Source organism: Elephas maximus, chromosome 12 (assembly GCF_024166365.1).
Source record: "Elephas maximus indicus isolate mEleMax1 chromosome 12, mEleMax1 primary haplotype, whole genome shotgun sequence".
Taxonomy (NCBI): domain Eukaryota; kingdom Metazoa; phylum Chordata; class Mammalia; order Proboscidea; family Elephantidae; genus Elephas; species Elephas maximus.
In genome coordinates, this window is record NC_064830.1 from 103,264,287 (window position 1) to 103,285,918 (window position 21,632).

At 41.8% G+C, this 21,632-nt stretch overlaps 1 protein-coding gene across 1 annotated transcript in view; it reads left to right on the forward strand.

Moving 5' to 3' along the window:
• Positions 1 to 19,774, forward strand: part of VKORC1L1 (vitamin K epoxide reductase complex subunit 1 like 1) — a 56,382-nt gene extending 36,608 nt beyond the window's left edge. Inside the window, exons 2-3 of the mRNA XM_049905103.1 lie at positions 15,458 to 15,567; positions 19,472 to 19,774. Coding sequence (XP_049761060.1) covers positions 15,458 to 15,567; positions 19,472 to 19,698 — 337 coding nt within the window. The 3' untranslated portion in view covers positions 19,699 to 19,774. The remainder of the gene's footprint in view (positions 1 to 15,457; positions 15,568 to 19,471) is intronic.
• The last annotated feature ends 1,858 nt before the right edge of the window (positions 19,775 to 21,632 follow it).

The window sequence follows — 21,632 nt, forward strand, 5'->3', positions numbered from 1 at the left end:
AGCACTGATATCTGATGAACAGAGGCCAGGAATCCAACAGTGCACAGAACAGCCCCCCACAACAAAGAGTTATGTCACTTCTCTGTCAGTAGTGCCGCTGTTGAGAAGCCTTGGTGTAGAGCATTGTCATCAACCCGAAAAGTTTCACGCTCCTTCCCAGCCACTCCCCACCCCCCAGAGGTCACCACTGTTGTGATTTTTCCACTCTGGTTTTACTCGTTCTAGAATATTGTATAAATGGAATTAAACATTATATAATCATGGTAGTCATGCCCCAAAACGAAACATTGCCCATAACTCTTCAGGGAAGGCGAAGTTGTTCCCATCAATTTTAAAAGGAATCCCTTGTAGAGTTTCACGTAAAGGACACGGAAATTATAGGTAATATCTTCAACAACATTTGTATGGCAAATAGAGTATAAGAGCTCATATGGCTGTTTCCTGTAGAAATTACCAAGACATAATACCAACGTGAAACTCAGTGTAAGCAGTTTTACATAGGAGAGCAATACAGCCTCATGGCATTGCTTTCTGATAATCCATGTTGATTCAAAAATAAAACCCATAGAAATGAATGTTTGGGGTGATCTTTAGACACTCTCCACAAACAGTACTTTTCTCAGCCAGGATTTGAAAAGACATGGACAGCATCCATTTCACGGTATATAGACAGTGCAGATAACTTATAGTGCCACTTAAGTGGATATTTACCAACTTTGGAGAACAAATAAGAGGAAACCGCGGAGACTTGCCCTGCCTGAAATGTTGGCTATGCAGTTTGTCTTCAAAGCTGCTATGTGAGAATATCTGAAGGCAAAGGAAGATTCCTCTTGAAAAGCTAAGCAAGCAGCATAGCCATGGTTCCACTCCAACAGCAGCTTCAAGTCCCCAAGGTTTACACCACTTTTTTGCCCTTGACAACTCTGATAGCTGATGACCATGTGTTTATTAGTCATCGACTGACTGATTGATTCATTAATCAAAGGTTACTTGGTGATGTCATTCAGTCTCATAACTTTAAATATCATCTATTTGCTGACAACTCTCAAATTTGTATCTCTAGCTCAAACTGCAGACTGATATATCCAGCTGCCTGGCTGACATCTCCACCTGGATATAAAAAAGGGAGTTCAAACTTGATCAGTCCCAAACTGAATTCCTGGTTGTCTCCCCAGAGCCTCTTCATTACCATCTTTCCCAACTCAGAAAATAGCAGCTCTTCTTTCCAGCCGCTCAGGTCGAAAACCTTGGTGTAAGCTTAGACCATTTTCTTTGTCTCACACTGCACGTCCAGTTCCTCAGCACTTCCTGAGGTTCTACCTTAAAATACATCCTGGATTAAGCCATTTCTTACTACCTCCACCTCTGCCATCTTGGTCCAAGCCACCATACCCTCTTGCTGGGTTTATTGCAGTAACCTCATAACTGGACTCCTTTTTTCTGCCCTTCTCCCTCAGTCTATCTTCAACACTGTGGACAGAGTGATCCTTTTAAAATATAAACAATAGCCAAAATCACCCATTGGCTCCCCCATTTCATTCTGAGGAAAAGCCAAATTCTCAATAATGGCCTAAATATCCTACATGATCTGCTGCCACCCTTGTCTTATCTTCCTAACTTCATTTCTCTCTCTTCCTCTCATTTGCTTACTTTTGCTCCATCCACACTGCCTTCCTGGCTGGTCTCCAAACCCACCAGGTGTGCAAGATTTGGTCTTTCACCTCAGCGAGGCCTTCTAGGATCACCTGACTTTAAATTTTAAATGCAGTATTTAAATTGCAGTTCTTCCAACCCTGTACTCACCCTGTCCCCTTTTTCCTGCTTTGTTTCTGCTTATCCTCATCTGACATAGTATATATTTTACTTGTTTACCTCTCCTTCCACTAGAATGCAGACTCCAGGAGGTCATAGAATTTTGCCTGTTTTGTTTATTGTATTCCCAGCACCTAAAATAGTACCGGGCATACAGTGGGCACTGAGAAAGCATTTGCGGAATAAATGATTCAGTTCCTGCTACAGGTTAGTCCTTGGGTAGTCAGTGGTGAGCCATCCCTGTGATGGGGCATAGGCCAGTGCAGGAGACACAGTACTTAGTTAACACACGTAAATAACGTGCATGGTCGGAAAGAAGAGCTCTAAGAGTATAAAACACAGGAAGCTGATGGGAAGGCGGGGGGACTCTTCCTGGGACAAGTGTCAAAAGCTGGGATCTGAAAAGAAAGTTAAGTAGCTTCTGTAGTGTTGTGTTCCTAATTCCTGATATTCTTCTCTCTTTTTAAATGGATGGGTGTTTCTAGGGGTTGATCCCTTTTATTAATCTTTGATTTGCTCTCGTATTTACACTTTTGTTTCCTGTTTCACTGACTGTTGCCTTATATTTATTCATTCTACTATTAGAGGGTTTAAAATGCTGTTATTTTTCTAACTTGTTGAGATTGGTACTTAGATCATTAATGTGTGCATTTATAGTGATAAATTCCCTCAAAACACAGCGTAAGCTGCATCCCACAAGGTTTGGTAATATTTTTAGTAGGTATTTTTATAGTCCATGGACATGATCAATTTACTTACCGATATATTTAGATTTTAAGCTAACATGACTTCTGTTCCTCCCCCCAGTTCTGTGTTCATTTTTCTTCCTTTTTTTGCCTTGTCTTGGATTAATCAAACGTTGTTCATTCCATTTTTTCCCCGTATCTTATTGGCTAGACGTTTATTTACTGTCCTTTTAGTGGCTGCCCTGTAGGTTGTACCATGCCCCTTGGCTTACTCAAGTCTAATATGAATGAGTGGTTCGATCCCTCCTCAGGCAGTGCGTAGGCCTTGGAATACTCATGTTTCACTTACTCCTCCCCTGTCTTTTGTGTCATTATTGTCATTTGTTTTAATTCTACCTATTTGTTAACCCCACAAGACCTTGACCTTGTTTGTGGCGTTAGTATTCATTCAGATCTTCCCTGTATCTCTCCTCTCCATCTTTAGTCCTTCCCGCTCGCCATACTTCTGTCTGGGATTGTATTTCTTTTGCCTCAAGAACTACTTTTAGTGTGGATCCGCTTGTGAACAGATTCTCTTTTTTTTTATTTGTCTGGAAAAGTATTTACCTTCATTTTCAAGTGGTATTTAGACTTAGTATAGAATTCTAAGTTGGCAGTTCATTGTCTCCTGACTTCCCTTTCTTCTGTTGATGTGTTAGCTGCCAGTCTTACTGTTATGGTTTAGGAATGCCCCTTAAAAGTGAGGATGGGAGACTCTGTCTCACGTACTTGGGACATGTTATCTGGAGGGACCAACCCCTGGAGAAGGACATCATGCTTGGTAAAGCAGAGGGTCAGTGAAAAAGAGGAAGACCCTAAGCGAGATGGATCGATAACGGTGGCTGCATCAATGGGCTCAAACACAGCAATGATTGTCAGGATGGTGCAGGGCCAGGCACTGTTTCATTCTGTTGTGCGTGGGGTCACTATTAATCGGAACCGACTCGACAGTTGTCTTAGGCTGGGCTCTCTAGAGAAGCAAAACCAGTGAAGCATCTCTATGTATATGTATATATACACATGTATATAGAGAGAGAGGGATTTATGTCAAGGAAATGGCTCACGTAGTTGTAGAGGCTGCAAAGTCCGAAGTCTATAGGTCAGGCTGAAGGCTTCTCTTGACTCATGTAGCTGCAGGGGCTGGGGACCCCAAGATCGGCAGGTCAGAAAACAGGCCTCTGGCTCACAGGCTGCAGAGGCCAGCAAATCCCAAGATCATCAGGTAAGCTGGCTGGCCACTGGCTCCCAGACTGTGGATTCTGACAGATCCCAAGGTCGGCAGGTAAGCTGCTAGCTCAAGTCCCAAGAACCAGAGGTCAGATGAACAGGAGCCAGCTGCAGGATCCAGAGCAAGCAGAAACCCTCAAGCCTTGCCAGAAAGTCCACCTACATTGAATGCAGGCCATACCCCCAAGGAAACTCCCTTTCAACTGATTGGCTACTCACAGCAGACCCCATCATGGAGGTGATTACATCGTTACGGGACTGCCGCACTACATCATAACCACCAAACCCCTGAGAAGCATGGCCCAGCCAAAGTGACACACAGCCTTAATGATCACAGCAGCACCTAACAGCAACAAGAATAATATGGCTCTTTTGCCACTTCTCTTGCTGCTTTTTTAAAAATCTGATTTTCTTGTGCTTTTAAGAGTTTTATTCTGATGTGCCGGCATGTGTTTTCCTTTATATGTCTTTCCTGAGGTTTAGCACTTCTTGAATCTATGGCTTGAAGTGAGGTTTCAATTTTGGACAATTCCTGATCATTCATTCTCTCTTCAGTTATCGCTTGTGTGCTATTCTCTCCTGCTGTTTCTGGTGACAACAGGTGGCAGGTTTGATCATAGCGTGGCAATGAGTAACTGAATTGGAGTTGCTAAGACCATAATTGATATGGTTGGATTGTTTATCTTTGTGGGTGTTGAAGTCTCCCAAAAAGATGGTAGGAGTTGGGTAGGAGAGAAAGAGAACTCAGAGCTAAAGGTTCCCTTGGATGAGTGGGTATGAGGGTGTGACCATGAGTGTGCTCCTAAGGCTGGTAGGTGGCAACAGCGGGAGTGTTGCGGGGGGCGGGGGGACAAATAACTTTCTATTGAAACACACCTTCAGCGAGCAGGGGGCTTTACAAGAGGGATGAGGAACAAAATCCTGAAAACAAAATGAGAAACAAGGAGGATATTTTTCCTTCCTGACCCTGGTAAATGTGGAGTGTGAGACTAAATAGCATCTCACTGCGGTGGGCTATAGGAGAATCCTTGTTGTCCAGCAGGAGCTAAGGTAAGGCAGAAAAAGTTTTTTTTTTTTTTTTAAAAGCCAAGAGAAATGTTATTGAGCAGTGAGGAAGCAATTCAGAGGACATAGCTGAAGGGCTGGAGAGGGTAGAGGAATGAGAAATTAGATTTTAATGGAAAGTACAGAGTAGCGTGGGATTCATGTAATGATGAATGACTTGGTAAGCTTGACCTTGTCGCAGTGAGAGGTAATACATGGGTGAAGCCTAATGTATCTGTCCTGATAGTTTCTGAGATAAAGGTGGGCAGTCAGATTCTCTGTCCTGTATGAATGCTTCCCTTCAGGTATGACAGTGCCAGAGGTGGTGGCTTCCCAAAGCTTTAATGTATTGGTACTTATGAGCCCCCACCACCCGTCTTTCAGTGTGTCTTATTGTGGTGGCTCGTGTGTTGCTGTGATGCTGGAAGCTATGCCAACAGCATTTCGAATACCAGCAGAGGTCGACAGGTTTCAGCAGAACTTCCAAACTAAGACAGACTAAGAAGAAAGGCTTGGTCAACTACTTCTGAGAATTAGCCAGTGAAAGTCATGGATCCCAACAGAATATTGCCTGATATAGTGCTGGATGGAAACCCTGATGGCATAGTGGTTAAGTGCTATGGCTGCTAACCAAAGGGTTGGCAGTTCGAATCCCCCAGGGGCTCTTTGGAAACTCTATGGGGCAGTTCTACTCTGTCCTATAGGGTCGCTATGAGTCAGAATCGACTCTATGGCACTGGGTTTGGTTTTTTGGTTTTTATAGTGCTGGAAGATGAGCCCCCCTACAGAAGGCACTCAAAATACACAGTGGCCAGAACAGTGGACTCAGTTGACCACTTATGGTAACGTCTAACGTTGACAAAACCACACCCAACCCTGTAAATTTCACTCCACTTCCCCCCCCCCGCCCACTGTTCAGATGTAATTGATTTTATAAATTAATTTTAAATTTACACACAGTGAAATTCACTATTTGGCTTACAGTTCTTTGAGTTTAGATAAGTGCATATGGTTGTGTGGCCACCGCTGCCATCAACGTCACAAGGGTTTCCCTTTATATTCACCACCCCCCATCTCTCATCCTTGATCTGTTCTCTGTCCTTACTGTTTGCCTTTTCCAGAGTGTCATATAAATAGAATTTTACAAAATCTGGCCTTTTAGGACTGGCTCATTGTATTTACCGTAATGCATCTGCGATTCACCCATGTCGTTGTATGTATGATGTCCTATTCCTTTTAATTGATGGATGATATTCCAAGGTATGTACCAGTTTGTTATCCATTCACCAGTTGAAGGATAGTTGGGTTGTTTCCAGTTTTTGGCAATTCTAAATAAAGCTACTATAAACATTTACAAATAAATTTTTGTGTGAGCGTAAGTTCTCCATTTCTCTTAGGTAAACAGGAGTGAGATTGTTGGGTCATATGGTAACAGTATGTTTAACTTCATAAGGAGTAGCCAATCTGTTTTCCATAGTGGCTCTACCATTTTGTATTACTAAACTGGTGGGTTCGAACCATCGACCTTTTGGTTAGCAGCCAAGCACTTAACCACAGCGCCACCAGGGCTCCTTCTACAGATAAGTGGTATAACAGAATTTGGAAAAAAATGGGACAAGGAAAAAAAGGTAAGAAAAGGAAGAAAAAGCCAGGAGTAAAGTTAGCATTGTTGGTTCCGTGGAAGGATTCTCACCTTCCACGTGGGAAAACCGGCTTCAGTTCCCAGCCAACGCACCTCGTGTGCAGCTTCCACCCGTCTGTCAGTGGAGGCTTGCGTGTTGCTGTGATGTTGGAAAGGTTTCAGTGGAGCTTCCAGACCACGAGTAGGAAGAAAAGCTTGGTGATCTACTTCTGAAAATTGGCCATTGAAAACCCGGTGGATCATAACACTTCGATCTGCAGCCCATCATGGGGGTGGTGCAGGACCTGGCAGCACTTCATTCTCTTGTGCAGGGGGTCACCATGAGTTGGGGGCCAGACTCAACAGCAGTTAACAACAATAACGGAGTTAGCGCATAAAATGCATTTTATATCATCCCGTATAGTTTTTAGAAGTGGAGGAAAACAATACTACTTGCGAAAGTTCCAACTTGAAAAACAGGAGTCACAAAAGTTTTTTTAATTATGCCACTCATAGTGATTTTAAAGTGTAACGTTATTATGAAAATCTGTTTTTACTCAGCTTTCAAAGGAAAATAATGTGTAATTTCAGTCTACTTTACTTGTGAGTTGGCTTGTTAACAGTTATTATGTGTCAAATTAACTTTATTAATTGTATTTATCAAGGAAACAGTTACTCTGATTGACTGAAATTGCTGGAACATAAGTGCGTTTTCTAACTTAATGTGACATGAGAGAAAGAGCAAAGCCATGGGATCCATGAGACCAGAGATCCAGCTCAGGTTCCATGCTGGATCAAGCTAGCCAGTCATATGCCTCTCACACGGGGCAAACAGGGGCGTGGTAGATGGATTAGTAGGGACTCAGTGGAACTTAACTGGCGAGATGGAAGTGTCCACATGGTGATCAGGATGTGAATTACTCGGGTGTGTCCATTTGTGGAAATTACATAGTTAAGATTCGTGCATTGTTGTTGTTAGGAACCATCCGGTAGGTTCCAACTCCTAGCGACCCCATGCACCACAGAACCAAACACTGCCCAGTCGGGCTCGATCCTCACAGTCTTTGCTGTGTTTGAGTGTATTTGTTGAAGCCACTTTGTCAGTCCATCTCATTGAGAGCCTTCCTCTTTTTTGCTGACCTTTCTGCTTTACTAAGCTTGATGTCCTTCTCCAGTGACTGGTCCCTCCTGATAATATGTCTAAAGTATGTGAGCACTCTGACTATACTTCTTCAAAGACAGATTTGTTCATTCTCCTGGCAGTCCATGATATATTCAGTATTCATTGCCAGCACCATAAGTCAGTACATCACTTCTCCTTCGGGCTCCTCGTCGATGTACTGCTGCAACCATTTTTAAATTCTCTTCAGCATGTAATATTAATGATACTTTGTGATAATTTCTGCATCCTGTTGGACCACCTTTCTTTGGCGTGGCCCAAATATGGATCTCTTCTAGTCAGTTGGCAAGGTAGCTGTCTTCCAGATTTCTTCATAGACAGGTGAGCGCTTCCAGCGTTGCGTCTACTTGTTCCAGCATTTCACTTGGTATCCTGTCAATGCCTGGAGCCTTGTTTTTCACCAGAGCCTTCAGTGCAGCTTGGACTTCTTCCTTCAGTAGCTGTTGGTTCTTGATCGTATGCTACCTTCTGAATTGGCTGAACAGTTGACCATTTCTTTTTGGCATAGTGACTCTGTGTATTCATTCCATCTTCTTTGTTGCTTCTACGTTGCTCAATATTGTCCCCGTAGACTCATTCAATATTGCAACTTGAGGCTTGAATTTTTTCTTCAGTCTTTTCAGCTTGAAAAATGCTGACTGTGTTCTTCCCTTTTGGTTTTCTAACTCCAGATTTTATTACTTTACTTTGTCTTCTCTAGCCACCTTTCGAAATCTTCTCTTCAGCTCTTTTATGTCATCATTTCTTCCATTCACTTTAGCTACATGTTGTTCAAGAGCAAGTTTCAGAGTCTCTACTCACATCCATTTTGGTCTTTTCTTCCTTTCCTGTCTTTTTAATGATGTTTTGCTTCTTCATGTAGGGTGTCCTTGATGGCATCCCACAACTCATCTGGTCTTTGGTCATTACTGTTCAATGAATTAAATCTGTTCTTGACATGGTCTCTAAACTCAGGTGGGATATACTCAAAGTTGTACTTTGCCTCTCATGGATTTGTTTCAATTTCTTCAGCTTCAGCTTGAACTTGCATATGACCAGTTGATGACCGATTCCACAGTTGGCCCCGGGCCATGTTCTTTCTGATGGTATTGTTTCTCCATCGTCTCCTTCCACAGATACAGTCAATCTGATTCCTGTGTGTCCTTCCAGCAAGATCCATGTGCGTAGTCACTGTTTATGTTGTTGAAAAAAGGTACTTGCAATGAAGAAGTCATTGATTTTGCAAAATTCTATCATGCGCTCTCGGGCATCATTTCTAGCACCAAGGCCATATTTTCCAACTACCAATACTTCTTTGTTGCCAACTTTCACATTCCAATCACCAGTAATTATCAGTGCATCTTGATTGCATGTTTGATCAGTTTCAGGTTGGAGAAGTTGGTAAAAATCTTCAATTTCTTCATCTTTGGCCTCAGTGGTCGGTGCATAAATTTGAATAATAGTCATAGTAACTTCCTTATAGTCGTATAGATATTATCGTATCTCTGACAACATTGTACTTCAAGATTGATCCTGAAATGTCCTTTTTGATGATGAATGCGAGCCCATTCCTCTTCAGTTTGTCATTGCTGCTGGCATAGTAGACCGTATCATTGTCTTAATTCAAGATGTCCAGTGTCAGTCCATTTTGTCTCACTACTGCCTAGAATATTGATCTTTATACATTCCGTTTCATTTTTGATGACTTCAGTTTTCCTTGATTCATACTTTGTACGTTACACATTACCATACCTAGTCAATCTGTATGCTGAGCAAATAATACAAGAAGCTGGACTATATGAAGAAGAACGGGGCATCAGGAGTGGAGGAAGACTCATTAACAACCTGCGTTATACAGATGACACAACCTTGCTTGTTGAAAGTGAAAAGGACTTGAAGCACTTACTAATGAAGATCAAAGACCACAGCCTTCAGTATGGATTGCACCTCAACATAAAACAAAAATCCTCATAACTGGACCAATGAGCAACATCATGATAAACGGAGAAAAGATTGACGTTGTCAAGGATTTCATTTTTCCTGGATCCACAATCAACAGCCATGGAAACAGCAGCCAAGAAATCAAAAGACACATTGCATTGGGTAAATCTGCTGTAAAGGACCTCTTTAAAGTGTTGAAGAGCGAAGATGTCACCTTGAAGACTAAGGTGTGCCTGACCCATGCCATGGTATTTTCAGTCGCATCATATGCATGTGAAAGCTGGACAATGAATAAGGAAGACCAAAGAAGAACTGAAACCTTTGAATTTGGTGTTGGCGAAGAATATTGAATATACCATGGACTGCCAAAAGAACGAACAAATCTGTCTTGGAAGAAGTACAACCAGAATGCTCCTTAGAAGCAAGGATGGCGAGACTGCATTTTACATACTTTGGACATGTTGTCAGGAGGGATCAGACCCTGGAGAAGGACATCATGCTTGGCAAAGTACAGGGTCAGTGGAAAAGAGGAAGACCCTCAGTGAGGTGGATTAACACAGTAGCTGCAACAATGAACTCGAGCATGACAACTGTGAGGATGGCGCAGGACCGGGCAGTGTTACGTTCTGTTGTGCATAGAGTCGCTATGAGTTGGAACCGACTCGACGGCACCTAACAACAACAACAATATTACACATTCCGATTACTAATGTATGTTTGGAGCTGTTTCTTCTCATTTTGAGTCGTGCCGCATCAGCAAATGAAGGTCTGAAAGCTTGACTCCATCCACGTCATTTAAAGTTGACTCTACTTTGAGGAGGCAGCTCTTCTCCAGTTGTATTTTGAGTGCCTTCCAACCTGAGGGGGCTCATCTTCCGACACTATATCAAATAATGTTCCACTGCTTTTCATAAGGTTTTCACTGGCCAATTTTTTCAGAAGTAGACTGCCATGTCCTTCCTAGTGTGTCTTAGTCTGGAAACCCTGCTGAAACCTGTCTACTATGGGTGACCCTGCTGGTATTGGAAATACCGGTGGCATAGTTTCCAGCATCACAGCAACACGCAAGCCACCACAGTATGGCAACTGACAGATGGGTGGTGGATTCGTGCATTAAATATATGTAAATTTTATCTTTCACAAATACCTAAAAATAATAACAGTCAAGAGGTGAGTGGGCAGAGGTGGGGATGAAATGAGAATGGCACAGTTGTTGAAGTTGGTGGTGGTACCCTGGGTGTTCATTACACTGTTCTTTGTGTTTTAAGTTTCCATAATAAAATTTTTAAATAAGGTAATATTCTGGTTTATTATAAAAGTCAGAAGATAGTACTTTGAATTGATAAATCAAGAAATCGCAACATAAGCGTATTATTTCGTGAATAGCAGAGGGGAAAGCAGTTAAAAGACATGAAAGTGGTTGCCTCTGGGCATGAGAAGTGAATCGCCCCGGGGAAGGCTGGGGTAGGCAACGTCTCTATTTTGTTTCATAAGGTTTTTAAGCCTATGCACATATTACTTTGGTAAAATAATAGTCTCATTGCTTGGGTTACTGCACTGTTCTCACGGAAAATTTCTACTTGATCTTATGTGAATAATTAGGCATAGACCAGTGCCTTGAATTTATAAAAATTCTTTTTACCCATAATAATTTTGGCAGTGAGCCAATTATTTCCAAAGGCAGTGATTTAAATTTGAATTCCTACTTCTGATGAATAGGGCTAAGAAGTTGGATTTCTCCGTCTCCATTGTTGGCCCCTGCAGTTTGAGCTTTACATGGTAACCAAGAGTGATCATAAATAAGCTTGCATCACTTCCCTGTTTAAAAGGCACGGAATACCTTCCCGTTGCAATTAGAATAAAGTTCAAACTCTTTATCATGGCCTGCAAACAAGGCCCTAAATAATTTAAATGATCAGACTGGTGCCTGATTCTCCTGTCACCCTCCTCTGAGCACTGTGCATCAGTCGTAATGGCCATCTTTTACACACACATAGCTCCTTCCTGCCTCAGGGCCTTTGCACTTGCCATTCTTTTTTTCTTTTGGTGGCAGTATACACAACCGGATAGACGTCTGTTGGCAGTTTCTGCATGTACGGTTCAGCGACATTGGCTACGTACTTCACATTGTGTCACCATTCTCACTGTCTCTACCCATGTTGTTTCGTTACTCTTATTTAGACTTTGCCCTTCAAGTTCTCATCTGTGCTTTGGATTAACTTGTCGGTTTGAACTCATATACTTCTTTATAAGCATGCAATGCCCAAGGTAAACATTCTTTATTAATTGAGCTAAACTTGTTTAGTGGTGACTTCATGGGATAGTTTAGGTTCAACGCTTAAAGATTATTTTTGAGCAGTAGATTCAGGGTTCTCTCCAGTCTCAGTGAATATTGTAAGCCTGGTTTCCATATGCATTTGAATTTCTGTTCCCCAATTTTCCCCCTTTTGATCAGCATCTACCTATTGGATCCTTGATAAAAACGTTCAGTAATAGTAGCTGGGCTCTGCCCCTTTCTTCTGGTCTCATGGCAATGGACTTAGTAGTTCATGGATAGGCAGTTAAACCTGCTGTCCATTTCCTTCTCTGATTCCTGGGTCTCCTTTCTTCCTGTGCTGTTCCCTGTGAATAGAGATCAATTGTTTTATCTTGGGTGGCTGCTTGCAACTTTTTTAAGACCCGAGGTGCTCCTCACCAATTTAGGAGATAGAACAGAAACTAAAAACAACTTTAGACCAATTGACTGGATAGATCCATGAAGCCATGGCCCTAAGCCTTCAAGTCAAGAAAACTAATCCCAGGAAGTGTTAGTTGTACCTAAGTAGCATCAACACATGTTGCCCTGGTGTTGCAGTGGTTAAGTGCTCAGCTGCCAACCAACCAAAGGGTCAGTGGTTTGAACCCACCAGCTGCTCCACAGGAGAAAGACATGGCAGTCTGCTTCCATGAAGATGACAGCCTTGAGAACTGTATGGGGCAGTTGTACTCTGTCCTGTAGGATCTCTCTGAGTCAAAATTGACTCGACGGCAATGTGTTTGATTTGCTTTTAAGTAGCATCAACAGGCGCAGCCTTTTTTTTTTTTTTTGGACTGCTGCTGTAAAATTATATAAAATATTTTATTTTCCGTTTCACCCTTTTTTTCCTGGTCTTCAAATATTTGTCCATTTGTGACTGACTTATTTCACTCAGCATAATGTCTTAAAGGTTCGTCCATGTTGTAGTATGTATCAGGACTTCATTTTTCTTTAAGGCTGGGTAGTATTCCATTGTATGTATGTACCACATTGTTGTATTCATTCATCTGTCGATGGCCGCTTGGGTTGTTTCCAGCTTATTGCCATTGTGAATAATGCTGCAGTGAATATCGGTGTACATTTGTCTGTCCGTGTCATTACTTTTAGGTCCCTAGGGTATATACCTAGGAGTGGGACTGCTGGGTCATATGGTAGATCTGTTTCTAATTTTTTTAGGAATCGCCGTACTGTTTTCCACAACAATTGTACCGTTTTACGTTCCCAGTCGCAGTGGGTAAGGGTTCCAATCTCCCCACATCCTTGGCCAGCATTTGTTTCTCTTTTTTTGGTCATCGCCATTTTAGCAGGGGTGAGGTATCTCATTGTAGTTTTGATTTGCCTTTCGGATGGCTAATGACGATGAGCACCTTTTCATGTGTTTGTTGGCCACTTGAATATCCCCACTGGTGAAGTGTGCTGTTCTTGTCATTCCTTATGATGAAACTGTCTGTTTCTCATCACTCAGGGCTTGGTTCACAGTTTAGTTCCTGAGAAAGGGCTTGGCAGCCGTCTGCTAGACTAGCTCCCTGGCATGTTCTCCATTCAGAGCAGTGGCTCTCAGAGTGAGGCCTTCAGACCAGCACCATGGGCATCGTCTGGAGTGGTGCTTGGTGGAAATGCAGAATCCTAGGCCCTACTGAACAGATTCGGATTTTAACAAAATCCCACTTTAAATTCCAGCAGCACTGTTCTAGAGTACACCGGGGTGGGGGGTCGGGGGGAACCTGTTGCAGTCGAGTTGATTCTGACTCATAGCAACCCTATAAGACAGAGTAGAACTGCCCCCATAAGGTTTCCAAGGAGCGGCTGGTGGATTCAAACTGCCGACCTTTTTGGTTATCAGCCTGAGCTCTTAACCACTGTGCCACCAGAGCTCCAGAGTACACCAGTGCCCTCTATCTCCCTGTGTATCGTCTCAGTGTCATTTTCTGAAGGTAGCTTAGCGTCCTGTGTACACGTATACTGCTTCTCTCCCCTAAACAGAATATAAGCTCCTTAGGGGCAGCAGCCTGTCTGGCCTGCTCACTCCTGGGTCCCTGACAGCGAACCCGGTGTATGCACCCAGTGGATGCTCAGTAAGTGTTTGATGAATGAAAGAATGAATGAGTGTAATGGAAATTAGTTGGTATTCCTTGAAATGCGTAACTCTGTGCAATAAAAATCTTGACTGCTTTTACTTGCTTGTAAAATGGGGTTGTTTTCCTCTCCCAGCATCATTGTTACAAAGGGGAGCTCACCTCATATTTTGGATTGAGTACTGTTAGAGGGTGTGACCAGTGAAGAGTCACTGATCTAATCCTTGTTTGATACCGAGTATAGTTTTTTTTTTTTTTATAGTTAGAGGGCGTGACCAATGAAGAATCACTTCCTTAACCTTGTTTTCAGGCGGTTTGCCCTCAGGACCCAAGTTAAGGTTTTAGTAGCGTGCCTCCCTACTGGCTTTACCTGGACCGGTTGTTTTCTTTTGGGTATTTAAAAAGCACCCTTACTCAGAGTTAAAATTATCTTCAAGGTTTTCTTCCAAGTAACTGTTAGTTTGATATTTGTATAAAGTTTTATTAAATCAGAATTTAATAATCCTTTTTTTAAACAGTAAGAAAATAAGATTCTAAAAATGGTAAATGCAAAATTCAAGCTAAACTGCAAATGAAAGTTTATGAGGCGTAGAGGAGTGTATCCTGTGCCAAGTGTTCGCCTCTAAGACATGCTTCTCGGAAAGGCTTAAAGTGTCCGGTATGTTCTTGTTCGGTGCCATCGAGTCAGTTCCAACTCAAAGTGAGCCCATGTACAGCAGCATGAAATGCTGCCCAGTCCTGCGCCACACTCAGTCTTCGTTATGTGAGAGCCCGTGGTTGCAGCCACTGTGTCAGTCCATCTTGTTGAGGGTCTTCCTCTTTTTCGCTGACCCTCTACCCCACCAGGTGTAACAGCCTTCTCCAGGACTGGTCCTTCCTGCTGTAATCCTACATTGAAAAGACATGTCTCTGATGCACACCCTGATGAGGTGTGTCAGGAAGCAACTTTTCAGTCGACGTACTTTGGATGAAGCAGTAGGCTAGCTTAAATTGATAGCTTTTAACTGGGGCGATTTTGCCCCTGCCCCAGGAGACATTTTGACCATGTCTGAAGACAGTTTTGGCTGCCGCACCTGGAGCTGGGGTGTTGCTACTGGCGTCTAGTGAGTAGGGGCCAGAGAACTGCCAACCCCTCTCTAGTGCATCGAACAGCCTCCACCACGAAGAATTACCCAGCCCAAAATATCATTGGTTTCGCTGTTGAGAAACTGGCATAAACTGAGAAGCCTTCTTCTGCAAACTCTAGTGTCATCAGAAAAGAATCCTTTGTCCTACTTTTGGAAAAAGAAAATATATAGAAATTGGCAATTGAGACATTCAGATGGGTATATTGGCAGTTAGATATGTTAATTTTAGGTCCTTATTTTCAGTCGGATGCAATATTGCAATCTAATGGTCTGTCTCCCTGTTTGGGGTAACTCACTCTTTAAACAAAGGACGTTTACGAAATTGGGCAACTCGGGTGATTTTAAAATTGGGTAAAATTTTCTGATAATCTTACATTTTTAAAAATAGGGAGACTCAAATATAGGGTTACTGGTTTTCCTTATTTTACAGGTGGGGTCGAGGATTTGGTCTTTTGGGTTCCATTTTTGGAAAGGATGGTGTATTAAACCAGCCAAACAGTGTCTTTGGACTTATATTTTATATACTACAATTATTACTTGGTAAGTATTTATACAGCATTATAAAAATATTTGTTTTGTTATATTCTGTTTAGTGCTTTGTGCCTTTGCCCTGAAGCGTGTCTTTATATTAAATAAAAGCATATGTTAATAGTAGAACCGGTAATTAGTAGCACGTTTTCGTGTTGTGAAATTTGATTCACTAATGATTGTGAAAATGGTGAACTCGGTATCTGTTGGTATGTGACCAGGGGTAAATGTAAGTGCCGAGAGTCCAGAAAAACCAGTCCCATTCAGGGAAACTGTAACTCCAGACAAGTCTTCCCTCCAAAACATTTCTTCTTACTATTTATAGACTGTAGCTGTTTGAACATTTTATGTATTGAGAGCACATTAAAGGTGAATGTTACTCATAATTCCATGGCCTGCCCGTGGCCGCTGTTTCCATCCTCTTCTGTGTTCCTTGGTATCACTATCGTCTCCACACGTGCCTCTCATCTTAGGTGTTTTGTTATTGTTGACACCCTCGCCCCTCTTTTGAATTATTTCCACAAAATACATTTTTAGGCATGGGGTTATGAGTCAGAAAACCTTGATTTAATGGATCTTAATAAAAAAAAACAAAAACCAAACCTGCTGCCGTCAAGTCGATTCCGACTCATAGTGACCCTAAAGGACAGAGTAGAACTACCCCATAGGGTTTCCAAGGAGCACCTGGTGGATTTGAACTGTCGATCTTTTGGTTAGCCGTAGCTCTTAACCACTACGCCACCAGGGTTTCCACGGATCTTGATAGGTATTGCCAAATTGCTTTCTCCCCCCTTGTCTTGTTTTCCGGAAGTCTCAGCAATGTTCATTTTCAAAAAAACTTTCTAATTTAATAGTTCATATTAGTGGCTCAGTATTTTAATTTTACCATTTTTCATTTCCTTTTATTGCCAATTTAGCTATTGGGGCCCTGGTAATGGTCCATTTTCATGTTTGCTACAAACAAAACATTTTACCCATTCTGTTTGTTACCTTTTTTATGTCAGTTTTGTGATTTTTATATTATATAGAAGTTTCATACTTTTAGAGTTCAATCTGTCCATTTTGCCCTTGCATCTCAGTCATTAATATTTTATTCCATTGTCTGTCAGCTGTTCCATCTACTTGAAGGTGGTTTGTTATGAGGCAGATTGTAAATCCATATTCTTCTCAATAGTCCTGTAGTCTGCCCAGTCCCGTGTCTGTCTATCCTGAAGAAATACAGAGATGTCTGCGCAAGGATATTCACAGCAGTACGGTTTAAAATAGCAGAAAATTACGAGTAGCTTAGCAATAGGTAATGGTTGACTACATTGGGGTACACACGCACTAAAAGATATGATGCAGCCATTAAAAGGGAAGGGTGGGTCTGTCAAGACATAGCTTGTTTAGTGAAATAAACCTTGACATAGTAAGTACGGGATAAGCTAATATTCATATATGTGCGTGTAAATGCATAGAAAAGGGTCTGGCTGCTACCTTGTGGGGGGAGAGTTTTCACGTTTTATTCCACATATTTCTGATTTGTCTGGATTTCTAAAGAAGAATATAAAGCCTAAGTAGAAGGCAGTCATTCATTTTCCCTAGTGACAGAGCCTAAAAAAAGCTTTTGAATATATGAACTTTTGGAGTATACAGTGAATATAGTGAAATTTCAATTTATAATATTTAGTTAATTATAAATGCATATTTTAAGTCACGTGTGTATTTTTTCCATTCACAGTTTGTGAAGCCTTTTTTTCCCCCAGTCTCTTCTTTTGTCACTGGAGGGCCATGTGAACCCATCTGACACAGTTCCCAGGGCACATCATCTTCACTCCCTTCTAAGTTTGATACAGTATTTTTAAATTTAATGCTTCCACAGGTAGTACACTGACAGACTTCAAAGATAAAAAAAAATAAAATCAACGAAAAATCTTCATCCTACCCTTACCCCTTTGCCCAGTTTCCACTGTCCCTCATCCCTAACAGGTAGCTTTTTTTTTTTCTTTTTCTGGTTCTTCGAGAGTTTTGTTTTTTTTCCCCCCATGTACAGGAAAATACAACTATATAAGCTTCATTTTCCTCCTTTTAAAACAAAAGACAGATGCTGTAGATGATGTTGTATAGCTTATTTTTTCGTTTGTTTAAATACTCTCTTGGTGATATTCCGTATCAGGACATTATCTTCATTCTTTCTTACAGCTACAGAATAGGCCTTGCACTAGTGGACCGCCTTCTATTTAGAGTTACAGCACGTTCTAAGCTCCCATGGGAATGTTGATCCAGGCCACGGAAACCCAGTTACATTACATTAGGACCGGTTTAACACCACTGTATTTAGCTAATAACCAGTATTCATAGAGCACTTATTAAGTGTCAGGCAACATTTTAGTGCTTTATACTTATCACTTCATTTAATCCCCACAATAGTCTTAAGAGGTAGGTATGATTATTACTCCAATTTTACAGCTGAGGAAAGAGGGGCAGAGAAAAATAAATTGTTAATGTCCTTTTGAAATGAGCTTTCGCAGATAAAATTGAAATGACAGCGTTAACTTTTGAAGTTGCAGATGTTTAGCATAGGTCAGGGATTAGCAAACTTTTTCCATAAAGGGCCTGATAGTAAAGAGTTTAGGGTTTGTGAGCTGTGGCGGCTACTCAACTCTGCCATTGTAGTGTGAAAGCAGCCACGGACAATACGTGAACCAATGAATGTGGCTGGGTTCTAATAAAACTTTATATGTAACAGCAGGTGCTGGGCCAGATTTGCCCATCCCTAGCATAAGTAATTCAGCAGGCACCAGGGATTTCAGCTTCTTAATTAGCCTTTTTAAACCTATTACCACCTGATCTTATTTTTTTCTTGTTCCTCTTATCCTTATTCCATCAGCTGTTGGGTAGAGGTAGCTTAAAAGCTCTGCCTTCTCCTCTAGTCTTGAAAATAAATGCCCGTGTTCTCGATACTGCCGGCCGTGGGAATTTACAAAATGATACATGTGAAGATGCCCGAGAAGGTCAGGTTCTGGCAGGTGCTTGTCGAGAGCCCTGGCCCAACGTGCACAATTGCATTATTTTTTTTTTGGATCTAGTGTGACTCCCACCTGGCCAAATGTGGTTTGCCTTATCCACCCTTTCCGAAATGTTTATCACAACTTTTTTTTGTTTTTAAGCTTCAGCACCATGTTGGTGTCATTATCCACCATCATGGATTTTTGAGGAGCCCAGATGGTGCAATGGTTAAGCGTTTGGCTGCTCATCAGAAGGTTGATGGTTTGAACCCACTCGGTCGCTCTGCAGGAGGAAGACCTGGGATCTGCTCCTATAAAGATCACGCCTAGAAAGTCCTCCGGGGCAGTTCTGCTCCGTCACATGGGTCGCTATGAGTCAGAATCGACTCGACGGCACACAACAAAGACACAGATTTTTGAGGAATTTGATTTAAACATGGAAAAGCGAATTTACTCTCCTTGGATGGGGAGTCTGTAGTGAAAAGGCCAGGAATGGGGTGAGGGGGTCTTACCAAATATCTCCAGTTTGGAAGAGAAGGTTGTGGTCCTTGCGTTCCTCTTTTCCTTAGGAGAGTTGGGGCTGTCACATTTGTAGATTGGCTTCATTGTCTAATGTGACTGCAAGGTGGCATGTTTCCTTTGCATGTATATCCCTAACTAATGCTAGTTATGAAGTAAGTAAGACTAGTTCACCTGGAATACTAGATCGAGCGAAAAGTCGTGGCTGTAATACTGGTGTCATGTCTGCAAAGTCAGCCTGCGTAATCTTAACAAAAAGGCCAGTAGTTTTGTTCTCAAATTTCATAGTTCTGCCGTGAGGTCAGCATTATTCCATCACGGCGGCAAATCACAAACTGTTAGCTGTGAACTCTGGAACTTTCTGTCTGGTGTCAAGGTGTGGCTAAGCCAAGTGTCCCCTTCTCTTGCAGGCATGACAGCAAGCGCAGTCGCAGCTTTGATCCTTATGACGTCTTCCATCGCGTCTGTCGTGGGGTCTCTGTACCTGGCCTACATTCTCTACTTTGTGCTCAAGGAGTTTTGCCTCATCTGCGTCATCACGTACGCGCTGAACTTCGTTCTTCTTATCGTCAACTACAAACGACTAGTTTACTTGAATGAGGCCTGGAAACGGCAGCTGCAGCCCAAGCAGGACTGACGGCCCGATGGACTCCTGACTGACAGTCTCAAGTCCCTTTCCCGTTAAGTTTATTTTGCAGTTTTTTTTTTTTTTTAACTTTTCACAACAGACACTCTCCCCAAAAATCTTAAAACTGATTTTTTAAAATCCTATAAATTAGAAGGGACCCTAGCTATTTTCTGTGTCAATCTTCAGTTTAAATATGGATACAAAAAAAGAATATACCAAGCCAATCAAAGACAAGCTTTAACTTTACTTTGAAGACGTTTCTGAAGTAATAAAATGTCGCCCTAACTCCCTGCCCAGTTGTCGAGTGAGCAACCATTGCTAGTAATTCTCTAATGTGTATCAATTCAATTTCAGGTATAACAGATGTGATCATGACATGAAAATATTTTAGAATAGATACTGTATTAAATATTGCCATGTTTACAACATGTAATGTTTTTAGCAGATGGATTTAAACATGTAGATTCAACTAGAATCCATTTATGTGATATTTGTAAATAAAGGAAGAACTATTGGCTCCACCCCTGCAGAGCTTACTGTACAGGTTAGTTAAGGTGTAGCAATGAAGAGCTGTCAGCTCAATGCTGGCAGATGAACGAGTGAAAAATAGGAAGCCCATCCAGATAGCATCTCATGAAAAGTACCGGCAGCCGTGGGTACAGCACTGACAGCAGAAACACTAGGGTGGTTGGTTCATCTCCTTCCTCTGAAAGGAAGAAACTCCATTGGGACGTTCAAGTCAAGCTTGTGTCTAGTCATAAAACTGGACCAGCTGTAACCTTACAGGATGAGTCACATAACCAGACTTCCAGTCCATGGCCCGGAGGACACTAAGGATGAAGAAATGGGTAGATTTGTTTTGAGAAAAGCTGGGAATATTAATGTATTTTTAGGTCTCATGCAGACATTTTTCCTTCATATTGGTGCCAGTCAACCAACCAGACAGTATTATGACATTGACATAACCAGGATAAGCCCAATCGCTTCAGAGTAGATTTGCTCTATTTGGTAGGTCCATAGTTGTTACTAATTGTTTCATTCTGCACTAATAAGACGTCTAGTTGAACTGGTTTAGGATCAAATACTAGATCTGTAAACTTTACTGGGCTGGCCCGCTGCTCAGTTTGCCACTGGGGGAGCCCAGATAGGTAGAGATCTGCAGGTGAATCGGCAGCGGCCTCACCGCTCTCTGATAACCACCCAAGTACAGGAGGGATTTTTTTTAAAGTAATCTGAATAAACCCAAATGAAATTGTGTCAGTATGTTTCTGTGGTTAACATCGTCTATCAATGTTAAAAGTGCCTTCTGTCTTAAATTCTCAAACCAAATATTTTGTGTGTTGAACTTGGGCAGAAGTGTCCTTCCTTCTCTTCTCAACATGAAGTAGAAAACTCACGTTCTTTAGGAAAGGTTCTGTATGATCATTTTATTCCTTAGACGGAGTAGTAGCAGTGTTTTTGCTTCCAGTTTGCTTAGTCATTATGTTAAAAATGGTCAATTAGACTGGTTCCTTTTGAGTGCTTTATTTGCCTTCTCTTTGAAGGGAGAAGACAGGCTCTGTAAACTAAAATGTGTCAAGTCAGCAGCTGTTCAGTACTTTTCCAACTAACTGTAGTTATTGATGCCACGTAGCCTTCTGGCCCAAGGCAGGTGTAAAACCTGAATTGCCATGAACTTTTAACCAGTTTCCTAAAAGATGGCTTAATAGAGTTCATCGAGGCTTACGTTTTCCCATGAATGTGAATGTTTCAATGCCTGTTTTATTATGTATATTGCTGTTGTATTCTGAACTAGTTAAAGAACTCTGGGAATCATCGACTGAATGCCTGGAGACACAAGGAGGGCAGCTCGTAGCAGTGCTTCCTGTTCACCACAGCAGGTTCTGTTTCTCTCACTCTTGAGTGGAAATGGCTTAAGGGTTAAGGTGGCTGTGGTGTAGGTA